Genomic DNA, 13,698 nt, shown 5'->3' on the forward strand with positions numbered 1-13,698 from the left:
CTGTTATATTCAAATTACAGCAGAGAAAAATGCCCATTTCCTCTCAGATCGATGCTCAGAGATATGTCATGGCACTAGAGGCCCATGCTTGAAGAAGGTCTAATTGCATTTCACGCACATGCATTGGGTTGATAAATGGCCGCTCTCACTGAGATAGGAGCCGTTTTTGCAAGTCATGGGCCAGCATGACAATTGAGGCAAAGCTAATATTTTGTCCCGTCCCGTCCCGTCCCCCCTCTGACTGTTACGGGGCTGTGTGTTTATGTCTGAGATTGCGCTGTGCGTTTATGAAAAGCGCATAGTTAGGCGGATTCATTTCCCTGTCTATTGGAGCGATGTTAATTAGAAATCAGAATTGACCAGTGAAGGCATGAGTGGAAAAATAATTTCTCTGATTTGGCTCTTTCTATCTGTGTGTGTGTATGGCTGTGTGTGTGTGTGTGTGTGTGTGTGTGTGTGTGTGTGTGTGTGTGTGTGTGTGTCTGTGTGTGTCTGTGTGTGTGGGTGTGGGTGTCTGTGCCTGTATGTGTGTGTGTATCTCTATGCTTGATTGTTCACCCATGATGATATAAATGATAAAACGCTTCAATATGTTGCACTAGTTACATTTGTTTTCCTGATGAAACTTGACTTGTGGAATCAAAAACAAAATATCAAATTGTATGTGTGTTGGGTGTTCTAAGGTGTGGACGATGGTGAGGACATCCCGCGTGAGATGCTGATCGGCATCTACGAGCGAATCCGGAAGCGGGAGCTGAAGACCAATGAGGACCACGTGTCCCAGGTGCAGAAGGTGGAGAAGCTCATAGTGGGCAAGAAGCCGGTGAGGAGCACATCAGCAGTGCTTTGTGCTGCTCTCTCACATCCACTCAGACCCCCGTCTTTTAAACATACACGCTTCAGTGTCCTTCATCACTCACCCAAAACAGCCATCAACCCATATAACCAGCTTGTCACACACAAACACCCACGCATTCAGGACTGTTTGTCTCTTGTTAACTCAAACACAACTCATTCCCAATGTTAATACAGGACTTTGAGTCATTCCTCTGGTGTTTCTCCCCAAAATACTGTACCAACATTTGTAAACTTATGTAAGAAGACTATACTCCTTTTATAGTGAAAATATCCAACTCTGACTTGCACGCACGCACGCACGCACACATGCATGCACACATACACACACACACACGCACACACACACACACACACACACACTTTGTCAGGAGCACCATCCATGGTGGCCTGGGCTATCTCAGTGACTCATTTGTCCAGCGCGAGGACACCCATAGCTCCAGGCCTCAGTCAGAGCGTGTCCTCTGCAGGTGACACTCGGATGATTGAATGGAAAAACAAAAGGAAATGTATTGATAGTGGTAGAGTGAGGGAAAACAACACCACCACCAACAACAACAACAACAACAACCTGGAGCAAGGAGCGATGATGAGAGAAGACTGGCCTGCAGGGGAGTGAGCGAGGCAGCCAGATGGAAGAGGTCTGAGGCAGGGAACCGTGTGAGAGTGGGCTCGCCTAATGATCTCTAACAGCTTGGATCCATAGTAGAGCTTCTCACCTAAAGTTACAGCAGGCATTATGATGTGGAACATTGACTAGTAGGCTTTCTGAGAGAAAGAGAGAGAGAGCGAGAGAGACAGAGAGTGAGAGAGAGAGGGACAGAGAGAGACGCGCAGTGCAGTGGGCACGCTGCTGGGTGCTGGCTGTGTATATCCCTGGTGCCTGGCCTGCAGTGGGGGCTTTGTTGACTGCAGTAATTGGGTTTCTCTAGCTGTGCTGAGACCCCATCCTGCCCTGCCCCCCTCACCACACACACACACACACACACAGACAGAGCGAGAGAGAGAGAGATAGAGAGCTTCTGTTCTCATTAACCTACCTCACAACCCACTCAGCATGGCACACAGAAGATGGATAGCACACACCTACGCACACACACACACATCTATACTTATACAACACACACACGTCTAAACAAGTAAACACATCCATGTACACGCACAAGCATTGGAACACAGGAACAGGAACACAGGTATACACATGCATAAATGAATACAAATGATCAAAAAGATGTATCTGTGGGTTTGTGCTACCATGCACACAAAAATCCCAAATTGATATGAACACAAATTACACACAAGCGCATGTAAAAATAAATACATGCTTACACAAATTGCACATAAGGATCATACACACACACACACCAAACTTGTACCACTACCTACACAGACAGAACCTTTCTGTTTTCTATCCTCATATTTCCATCCATCGCTCCCCATCCCCTGCTCTTTCTTTTATTCACCTACCTCTCTCCCTCTCTCTCTCTCTCTCTCTCTCTCTCTCTTCTCTCTCTCTGCTTCTCTCTCAGATCGGATCTCTGCACCATGGCCTTGGATGTGTAAGTACCAGACCCCCTTCTTTAATTACTCTATTCTGTTTGAAAACCTATTTCTGTGTTCATTTACACAAGGACCCAATGGAATCGTTCAGTGTGGTTGAGTGAGATGTCCTCTTCATGCTGTGTGTGTGTGTGTGTGTGTGTGTGTGTGTGTGTGTGTGTGTGTGTGTGGCTCCAGGTGCTGTCCCAGCCTCACCGCCGACTGGTGTGTTACTGTCGACTGTTCGAGGTGCCCGACCCCAACAAACCACAGAAGCTGGGCCTCCACCAGAGAGAGATCTTTCTGTTCAACGATCTGCTAGTGGTACGTGCACACGCACACACACACATACAGTACACACATATGTGATGCCCACACACACACACACACACACACACACACACACACACACACACACACACACACAGACACAGATATATAGACATGCACTTACACACACATAGCCACCAGAACTGCACGCATATAAACCCATACAACATGTGCATGCAAATACATCAACTCACACAAAACACTCAAACACACACACACACACACACACACACACACAGAAGAACAGCACCCCATGCCCATGTGTCTGGCTGGCACTGCGGCATCTCCTCCTGACTGTTTTAGGGGTAGCTAACCATGCAGTTTTCCTCACAGTAAACAATGCCAGATGGTGGTCCTAAAATGGTTACCTTCCCTCTCTGATCTAGGTCACCAAGATTTTCCAGAAGAAGAAGAACTCGGTGACGTACAGCTTTAGGCAATCTTTCTCCCTGTATGGGATGCAGGTGCTGCTCTTTGAAAATCAGTGTAAGTGATTCTCAATGTATTTTCCACTTCAGCTTTAAACAGTTGACAGACATATCACTAAAAAACCTTCTGCTGATGGTCATACCAGCTGGGCCAATAAAAAAGGCATGTATTGAAGATATTATATATTGCGCCAACCACATTTAAATTTCTTAAGGTAAATCCTGTATGAAAATGTAAAAAAAATATATATATATTGTAAATATTAATAATAACATTAAGCATACAAGTAGTAGATCCTTCTACATATCAGAATACACAACTCTTTCTGAAGACAAGCAAAAAAAAAACAAGAACATGCCCTCAAGCATCCATTTCCTCCCGTGTTCACAACACTTCTGATTGCTTATGCTCTTATTACTCTCCCCAGCAGTGTTTAGAGGGAGGTTGCTAAAAAAAAAATAAACAACTAAAACACCAGCCCGTGTGTCTCGCCTGTGGCCGTCTCTCTCCACACATGTGAGTGGAGACTGTGGAATCTGCCTCATGCTAAGCTGCGGCCCGCCTCCCCCTGTTTTACAGATTACCCCAACGGCATCCGGCTCACCTCCGCCATCCCAGGCGCCGACATCAAAGTCCTCATCAACTTCAACGCGCCCAACCCACAGGACCGCAAGAAGTTCACCGACGACCTGAGGGAGTCCATCGCAGAGGTGCAGGAAATGGAGAAATACCGCATCGAATGTGAGCCAATGGACCTTTTTTTTTTTTTTTTTTGGATCCCCTACTCACCCCAACTCCTCCCCCAAGCGTTCATAACCCTCATAAATCTCCTCCTCCCACAGGTGATGGGCTGCTGCCCATTCTATCACACAGCCCACAGCGCTGATTTAAAGTTGTAAAGATTTAAACGAAAGTGCTAGAAGTTTCTTTTTCGTTTGTTTTCAAGAAACTGAGTGAGACTGTTGGCGTTAACTTCTTGTCTTTTTGTACAGCACACTGTGATCCTGCTTTCACACCAACATTTCATGATAAAAGTAATCTAAAAAATATATCATATAATGTAAACTGTAGTGTATATGTATGTAGACTTTTATCTCAATGTAGAGTACGTTGAAGAAGAGAATGCCTGTCTTCATCTATTGCTCATGTGACAAACAATTTTGAGCAGATGTAGAATTATCTTTGTACATGTGTATCTAAATCTTTGAATGGCGATGTTCTGCAGGCATGGGAATACAGATGAGGGCATAGGAGGGTTTAGGGAATGAAAGGTAGTGAAATCTCATAACCACAAGAGAGCAGGAGCTACAGCCTCAACATGCTCCAGGGGCTTAGAACACAAAAGAAATATTTCTCATACCCCTTTGTATACTGTGTGTGTGTGTGTGTGTGTGTGGAAGAGAGAGGGAGAGACAGAAACAGGGACTGAGAGAATGTCTTTACTCTTCAAAGCTAATTTGGAGACACAGAAGTGTGTGGTGGATAATTGTGCGTAATTGTAACTGATGTTTCTGAACGTGGTTCTTCATCATGCAGTAAGCAGCACTGTGTTGTTTATGTGTTTTGTCTTTGTGTGTGTGTGCTGCTGCTGCTGCTGCTGGCGTGTGACTGACGTGGGTGTGTTGTGTCTGTGTGCAGCCGAGCTGGAGAAACAGAAGGGCGTGGTGCGGCCCAGCATGTCGCAGAGCTCCGGCCTGAAGAAGGAGGCGGGCAACGGCAACCTGAGCCGCGCCAGCCTCGACGACAGCTACGCCATGGGGGAGGGGCTGAAACGGAGCGCGCTCAGTAGCTCGCTGCGTGACCTCTCCGACGCAGGTGAGACTTCAAGGTTGTCAGTGTCGCAGACACAGGCTTCTTTCTCTTGTTAGGTTTAGATGCAGTCTCCTCAATAGCAGCTCCACCTTAAAAAGCATCCAGTCCCTAGGATAGATCCCTCTAGCATCCAGCCACTCTTAAGTTAATGTAGTGGGCTAACATAGCCTCTTTCCAGCTGTGCTCTGCTACTGTGTCCCTCCTCCTGGCATGATGCTGACCTCAATCATGACATAAAGTCTCACTGTTCTTAGTCTGAGTGTCTCTTTGAGTGAAGCTTTGAGTGCATTGTCAAATGTATTCCATAAGCTGGGCTCAAGTGTCTGAAGTAGGTAATGCCCACTTGTGAGGCACAGTTTTCCATGAATATACATGAAGCGGACAAAAATTCTCCGATCAGTATTGTTCACAAGGAAATTGCCTTTTGATGCAGCCTTTTGATGCAGCTCAAAATGGATTTTGTCCTCTTGGAGCTTAGAGGCAGGGTGAATGTCGGTGTCGGTTGTTTCTTTTTTTTATTTCACTGATGAATGAAATTCTGTTATCAGACTGATGTTCTATCTAAGTATGAATGAGACGCTTGACAACTCAGCTGGCCTTGTTTTTTTAATCCAATTTTATGAATCCTGTGATGAGTTCAGTTTCACTTTGTGTAGATGTGTTTGATAATATGACACATGGGATTTGAGACGGCTAAAAATGCAGATTTGTTTCAGGCAACTAATTGGGAGGCACTCGTACTGCCAGAAAAGAATATATGAAAATCGATCAACTTAATTACTAAATGATGTTTAATTTGTGAATCAATTATGCTAATTGTTATCAGATTTCACTCTCTCCCACATATGCTGTAATTACAGATTAGGGTTAGATTTAAAGAGTTTTCAAAATGCTTCTTTCAAATCCTTTGTCTTGCACTGCACACAGCATTCTGCTCGGTCATATCTGCTGCTGGGAAAGCCGTTATCTTCCTCGGGTTGAAATCAGGAGCGCAGATTGCTTTTGAGATTACTCTACTGACAGTGTTCCAAAGAGATGATAATACTCTCTCTATGAAAATTTTTGATCGCCTAAATACAGTAGATATGGATCACACATCAAGCCAGTTAGGCCATGTTATTCAACATCACAATCTCCACTGTGAATCCTCCAGACTCTCCTGCATATTCCACCCACTATTTTACTTGCATCTAATTGTTTTGGGGTGTCTCAACTGTAGAGTTTAATCATATCTGTGCACTTAAGCTTTACCATGATTTATGCTTTATGCTCACATACTACATAATGATAAAAATACATATTTGATTTACTCGCTGAGGTGATAAAAATACTCCCTCATATACTCTGAGGTGTCTTGGACTACACTCTGGATTTTATTATTCTTGTCCAAGCCCACCTGTCTCACACTCTAAAGTTTAGATGGGTCTCCCAAGGCATCCTGCCAGTTTTGGACAGAGGTTCTTTCCGTAGCAAAGCTAGTCTCTCCTCTCTCTCTCTCACCCTTGAGTATAGGCTCTCTAGACTGCCGCGGTAGGAGCAGCAGTGCATTTGATGATGTGATCTCATAGCTGCCTGCTCCTCTTCCTCTTCCTCCTGATTCGCCTGGCTAGATCCTGTCTTCTCTCCTCTCCACTCTCCTCAATCCCCAATCCCCCTCTCTGGTCTGCTGGGAGTGGTAGAGGCTGACAGTCAGTATCTGGTAGATAGGAGCTCCTATCTTGGTTCACCCCCCCTCCCCCACCCCCTCTCTGTTCAGAGAAAGCTGGTGTGTTGTAAACGTCTCTCTAACCTTTGGTATTGCATGTCCTGGGCAGGCAAGCGTGGCCGCAGAAGCAGTGCAGGATCGCTAGACAGCAATATGGAAGTAAGTACAGTAGAAGGCCAGTCGTGTCCAGACCATTTCCTCTGGTGCTGATGCTGATGATGTGCCCTTTGAAACCCCGTCTTCTTTTTTTAGTGTTATTTGCCATGCTGTCTTTCTGTTTCTTTTGCTTTGATCTGGTATAACCATCTGTCTGGTCCCAGTGTGGTTTCTCAATGCTGGTGTGGATTCTTGTGCATGCCTTTGCTGCCTGGTATGAAATGACACACACGGCTTGTGTTGGTGTTTAGAAGGGAGAGGGGGGGTTCTTGTATGTGCCCTGTGCCCCCACTTCCCATTTCTTGTTCACTTTGGCCAGCATGTACTTAACCAATAACCTGAAACTCACATCCTATGCATTGTGTGAGCTGGCTCGAGGATATTTTAAACATACTCCTTTGCTCTTGTTGTTGGTGTGGTTGGCTTTTAGTTATTTTTGCCTTCTGTTTTTGTACTATTTATTCATCTTCTTTGAGTTTCACTTGTTACTGTGACTGTGCAAGTGAAAGCCTGCGGTCCCTGTTATTAAGTCATAGATGTGTGTGTGTGTGTGCGCACGTGCATTTGTGTGTACACGTGCATGTGCGTGTGTGTGTGTTGAGAGTGGCATGAGTTGTGTTGAGATGTTCAAAGTCAGCATCACTCAAGATTCTCTCCTACCTTGGTCTCCTCCTCCCTCACGTCCCCCCTCTTCACCCAACCCCAGCCCCACCCCCAACCCCACCTGCCTACTACACCAGAGGTCGGAGCAGAGCAGCCTCAACAGTAAAAAAATGCCCCAAATCAGGACTTTCTCCAGATAGATATATTCATCACCGCCAAACTCGACAGAGAGTGGGCCGAGGATCAGCACGTTTCACTGGTGTAGCCCTATCTAGCTTTAATCAAGGCTAAGCCTTCCTCCTCAGCCCACTCCCCATTTTGCTGGGCTCCAAAGCAGTAATTAGACGAAGGAGAGGCCCTGTCTCTGAGTCTCATTAACGTCCTGAAAAAGGGAGTCTGCAGCCTATAATTCACATACCGACTAACCGTGGAGGGACTCTTGCCTGTTCTCAGCTTCTGCATGTCTTGCATGGCTATCCAGAGTCTGCCTCATTCATTTGAAAAACAGGGAAAGAAAACACACACTCACTGTTGTACTCACTACTTGTTTTTGTCATGTCTGTATGTTTCTCTCGTTTTGCAGTGTTAACACGTTCACATTCAAGTTTACACATTCACAACATGTTTAACATGATGGTTAATGACATGGCGGGAAAAATAATGGATGCACATGGTTACCCTTTACATTAATGTTTACCCTTTAAATTAATAATAAACATAATAATTGTATATCATATTTTTAGTTGTAGGTTATAAATGGTGTTTATGTATTTTATGTTTTGTCTGCCTATTGTGTTTTTGAAGCTAATTTAATGCTGTGAAAGCTTAGATGCTTGAACCACCCAATTAAAACTGTCATTAGTCTAGAAGAAACACACACACACACAGGGTGACATCAGTGCCGCAAAGAATAAACCACAGACGTGTGCGTGTGCGTGTGTGTGTGTGTGTGTGTGTGTGTGCTACAGTACCTCACGGCAGGACAGGAAGTGGTGCCCTTGACTCAAGGTCAAGAGGACTCATTAGCACAGAGTTTCTAAATGAACAAGCCAGATAAACAAACAGGAACTCATGAACACACTGCACACTGACCATCACTGGCATATGCACAACGCTGAGAGTGAGAGTGGGTTTTTGTGACGTGGTGTGACGTGAGTGTGCTCTCTCCCACACAGGGCTCCATCATTAGCAGTCCGCACATCCGCCGGAGACCCACGTCCAGCCGTGACTGCCCATCGCGCAGCAGCGCCCACTCCTCCCTCCCCAACTCCTCCTCCCTGCTGGGCTCCCTTTTCGGCACCAAGCGGGGCAAGTCCCCGCTGCCGCCCCAGCCCCCCGGTCCGGCGCCGGGCCACCCCACGCTCATCTCGCACACGCCCCACCCGTCCAACCTGCACCACACGGCGCGCGACGTGCCCGTGGGCGTGGTCACGGAGACGCAGGCGCAGATGCACGCGGCCGCCGCCGCGCACCACGGCCAGTTCTGCCACCTGCAGCAGCAGCAGAACCCGCCGCCGTACCACCACCACCACCACTACCACCCGCCGGCCCACCTGCAGCACACGCCGCATCAGTACCACCAGCCCCCGCCGCCCTCCTCCGCCTCTGCCCACGGGCACCCCCCGCACCCGCCCTCGCATCCGCCCCACGGGCACGCGCCCCACCCGCCCCATCCACCCCACCCGCACCACGCCCCGCACTCCCAGCATGCACCGCATCACCACGGCCAGCCGCCAGCCACCGCCCCACCACCGACCTCCACCAAACCCAAGCACAGCGGAATCAGCACTGTGGTGTAAAGAGAAAGGAAGCCTGCTCCACACACAGAAATACACACACACACACACACACATAACTTCAAAGACACACATACACACACACACAAATTCCTCTGGGACTGTTCCTGGCAGAGGACAACTGGCAGCAGTTAAGATGAGCACACACTCGATGGTGCACACACGTGTGGGTGTGTGTGAGTGAGAGAAAGAGGTTTTCCTGGCTGCTGACCAGAGGAAAAAGAAAATAGATGACCCACTGGGAAGTGTTATTTTTTTTTCCTTTTCTTGCGTGGACACCAATGACCTCTTGACCAGACTGGATTTTCTTTCATCAGGTGCGGCCACCTCGTCGGCGAGGCACAGCTACCTGCGTCAGGACTTTTGTGAAGGCTGTTTCGAGCCCAGCGGGCCCTCCGCCTCCACAGCCCAGCGCCTCAGACTCTGTAGCGTACCGAGCTAAGCTAATGTGACTGTTTTTCTCCAAACTCTCTCGACGCTCATCCTCTAGAAGCTGTTTCACTAGTGAAAATAGACATCTCGCCTCTCCTTGATGAACAACTACAAACACCAATGGTGACGACAACATTAAAACAAATACAGCAGCAGCATGCACAAAGACCATGGCAACTGTTTCTCTTGTAATTAATGACGTATTGGGGCTTCTTAAAAGCATTATCAAATATATTGAGTACTAGTTTTTTTTTTTTTTTCAGAATCCTTATTTAAGGGTGATTTTTAAAACGGTGGCAGTGAAGGGGACATGACGTGAGAGAAGATGTTGAATGAAAATTGGTTACAATATGTAGGTGTTCCAGTGTTTAATGTAGCTGTAGACCAGAATTCTCTGTAATCTCTGTGAGCAGTCATAAATGTGCCAACTATCCAAGCAGTAACTGATTTAGTTTTAAAAAAAGAGACTTGCTTTGTGTATATCGTGCATATAGTATTTTGTAGAATAATGATGATAATATTATCAACAGTTATTATTGTTATAGAGCAAAATATTCAAATGGCTGGAGCTGAGCTGTAGTGTTAAACCCTTAGAAAGTAAGACACATAGATTCCACTACAGTGGAAATGACATTCTAGAGTAAGCAGTTCAGTGACCTGGACAATCCTTGGTTGCCTTAGAATCACTCTCCACTCTTGGAATAATCTAAAATGAAGGTCTGCTGACCACGTCCCATCCACCAGTACCACCCATTTCAGCGTCAGTAGTATGTCGGGAAAGAAAGCTCACAGACAGGGACATTGGTGGCTAAGGGCTGGGGATCCAGTGGGTGATTGTGTGGGGGGAGGGGAGCATGTGGTTAAGTCTCCACTTGTTGGTCAGTGACACAGCAGTTTCAGCTGTCTGTGCACCACGGTTTTATTTTTTTAACCTATTTTTTTAGAAACAAATATATAAAGAAAAAACAAATTGAATACTGTACATTAAAGAGATGATGTATATGGTTGAAAGATGGTGTGATTTTGGAGGCTATCTTGGCGATAGCATTAGCGTTTATTTTGCTGAAAAGCGGAGAAGGGTGTGTGGTGGCCCATGCTTTTGTCCCTTTTTTCTTTTTCCTATGTGTGTGTGTGAGACCTCAGACAAGGATGAGAAGCATGAAGACTGTGCCCCCCTCCCACACACAAACACATACACCTCCACCAAAAGAAAAAAATTCATGACTTTCCTTTACATTTCAGATTTTCTAGCCTGAAGTTGACTTTCTCAGCTGGCTGAGTTTGCCCTCCATGTTCCCTGAATTCACTGTGTCCCAAGCGATGTTTTTAGTGCATCCAAGGATCACCTCTGTCCATAGAGCCCCTCTAATGCCCCTCTGAATGCCTTTCACTTTGTTGTAGAAAAGAACAGCGATGTGGTGTACAGTACACTAGACCCAATAGGGTGTAAATGTAATGGTATTTTCTAATAGTGTACAGACTGCATTTCACCTTTTGAATATATTTAAAACATAAGTAAAGTTGATGTGGACCTTCTTTTGCAGGTTCTCTCATTGAGGCTCATATAGAGGACTGATGTCCCTGATTGCAACTCACAGTGGACTATATCTGATCTTGATCCTCTGGAGTGCATCCACGCCTAAGTCGGGCCAGATTTAGGCCAGAGCATCAGCTCCCTGGGTATAGATATGGAGTGATATTGTTTATGAACTTATCAGGTGATGTGTCACAAACACCACTTGTTTCACCTTATGAATTTTCACTTTATGTATAGTGATCCGCGACTAAAATTAGTCCCCTGGTCATTTTACCGGGACCAGTTTTAGTGTTTTCCTGAGATTTTCTTTGATATATCTTATTTCATTTTTTTGCTTCTTTTTTTACAGATTTGTTTGTGCAATATGTTTTATTCTGGTTGGTGTCTGGTGTCTGTTGCTGTTCCTTACCCCATAACATGTTTGTCTCAGTGACCTGCGAGGATCGCTTCCGGTTTTGCAGAACCGGCTCTTCGCAGAAATGACGAGGAATGTCAAAGAAAGTACTCTTGCATGTAACATTATATTGTAATACTCTTCTCTAAATATTGTATATTCCCACAACTATATCAGTGTTACAGTGGACTATTGTTGAAATTGAGTGGTAATATTAAAAAGACTAGTAGACTTTCCACCGTTCTGAAGTCTTTGATTGAGTTGTTCATTGCAAATGAGGACACAACTTGGGATTTTGATCCTGCTGTAGCACTCACTGAACGAGGTTCTCTTCATTAGTGTGTTTGTGCCAGCCAGATTAGTTACATAGCAATGACTTTCATATCAGTGAATTGATGCAGACTTCAGTCAGTCCTGACAATATAACAGTCTACTAGAAATGCACAAGTATGCAGCAATCAAATGGATTTGTGGTCACCATAATTTATGGCTGACCACACAAATTAAATCTTTGCTACTTAACCAGAATGAATTAAACTCATACAGTAGATCAGGTATATCTAAAGGCATAGTCAGTAAATTATGTAGAGTATCTAGAATCTCCAATCATTTATGTTTACACAATCAATTTGTAATCCATGTTGAATGAAGAAACTGTAATTATTAACTATTATTATCAAACAGGAAGTACTCATGAAAGGAATTCAATAGATTATGTCTGAAATATGTCATTTTGGGACAAATAAAGTATCCTAAATATTTGTTGGTTTGATTTTCTTCAGCGTTCTAACCAATACTTTCAGGAAATGTTTTTGTTTATTTTGTGTGATAAGGCACACATGCTGTGGTGTCTTGTACAGTTCAAACCATAATTTTCAAAGCTGTGCATGCAATTGCTGCCTATATCTCTTCTGGGTTAACTGTAAATTCAATGAAATGTAACTTCTATTTTTTTGTCCTCTCCTCAACCTGTTTTCTGTTTGTATTTTATGTTTGTCTGTCAACTTTTTCTTAAGTGTCATATGCTTGTTCCTCCATATTAGGCATTATGTTGCTTTGAGCATGTAACTCACTCGTTTACTCATTTGTAAATTAAGACCATCGATGCACTTATGTATATGCGTGATGAAGACTGTCCTCATGTATATAAGTTGACAAACATCTCAAGGAAAGGATACTAAGGTTTCAGGAGGGCCACTGAAAGGGTGGGAATGTGTTTCAAAATGTGTGTATACTGTATAGTGTGTAATATATTAGTATTCTATGTCAACTATTACAACGGATCCCCCCCCCTTGAGGACTACTATCGGCATAATGTCTTCTGCAACCAGTTGTACCAAAATTGTTATAGGATCTGCAGTAGCTCTGAAACAACCAGACTGTTACATAACCACGGCTTCTCCCCACTATTGTCCTGAAATACTCCTATTCTCTCGCCCACAGCTCATTTTATATTTACGACAACAGGGAGGAGAGGAAGACTTTCATTTTAATAGGCATTCTGTTTCTAAAGTAGACAACAAGACCCTGTTGATGTACCACCTAAAAACTGTGACCATGTTGAGAAGACTAAATAAAAATGATATACTGTATGCACGGTCTGGTGTCAGTCTTTCTGAGAGAACTGAAATGTCTGTTACTGGCATGTTGTTCTTCATTACAGCAAATTATTGCAATTGAATGAAGATTGGATGCTGGTGAACCAGGAGATCCAACGGGAGTGTTCTGTGGTTACTGCTGGTTAATAATTATACATCACCATGTATAATTAGATATCATGGTTTTCAGTGACTGATCTCAGGTTTTGTGTCAGATAACATGGCTAATACATTCCTCAGTTAAGAAGATTCTCCTCTTGTTTGTCTCACTCACAAAAATAGGCGCGGGCGCACTTACACACACACACACAGAGTCTCTTGAAACTGACAAAGTGTCATTGTCTTTCCATTTGTCAGTGGACTGGCCCAAGGTCAGCTTCTGGAAATCTCTATCAGCCATCTCTAGAGAGGGAGATATTGTATGGGGGAGTGCACCGCATGGCTTTGTGGCTAGACTGAGTCATGTGTCTGTCTCAGCTGGCCTGCTGGGAGATTGAAGAGGCTTATATGTC

At 44.7% G+C, this 13,698-nt stretch overlaps 1 protein-coding gene across 8 annotated transcripts in view; it reads left to right on the forward strand.

Moving 5' to 3' along the window:
- The window catches only part of iqsec1b (IQ motif and Sec7 domain ArfGEF 1b), a 179,545-nt gene extending 166,365 nt beyond the window's left edge, over positions 1-13,180 (forward strand). For 7 of the 8 annotated variants that reach the window (XM_048253904.1, XM_048253905.1, XM_048253909.1 and 4 more), the window contains 8 exons: positions 684-823; positions 2,385-2,414; positions 2,593-2,718; positions 3,111-3,210; positions 3,733-3,894; positions 4,792-4,968; positions 6,780-6,829; positions 8,605-13,180. In XM_048253904.1, coding sequence (XP_048109861.1) covers positions 684-823; positions 2,385-2,414; positions 2,593-2,718; positions 3,111-3,210; positions 3,733-3,894; positions 4,792-4,968; positions 6,780-6,829; positions 8,605-9,228 — 1,409 coding nt within the window. In that variant the 3' untranslated portion in view covers positions 9,229-13,180. The remainder of the gene's footprint in view (positions 1-683; positions 824-2,384; positions 2,415-2,592; positions 2,719-3,110; positions 3,211-3,732; positions 3,895-4,791; positions 4,969-6,779; positions 6,830-8,604) is intronic. The other variant, XM_048253910.1, reaches the window with a different exon arrangement.
- Positions 13,181-13,698: the final 518 nt, after the last annotated feature.

Source organism: Alosa alosa, chromosome 10, assembly GCF_017589495.1.
Source record: "Alosa alosa isolate M-15738 ecotype Scorff River chromosome 10, AALO_Geno_1.1, whole genome shotgun sequence".
In the NCBI taxonomy this organism is placed as follows: Eukaryota; Metazoa; Chordata; class Actinopteri; order Clupeiformes; family Clupeidae; genus Alosa; species Alosa alosa.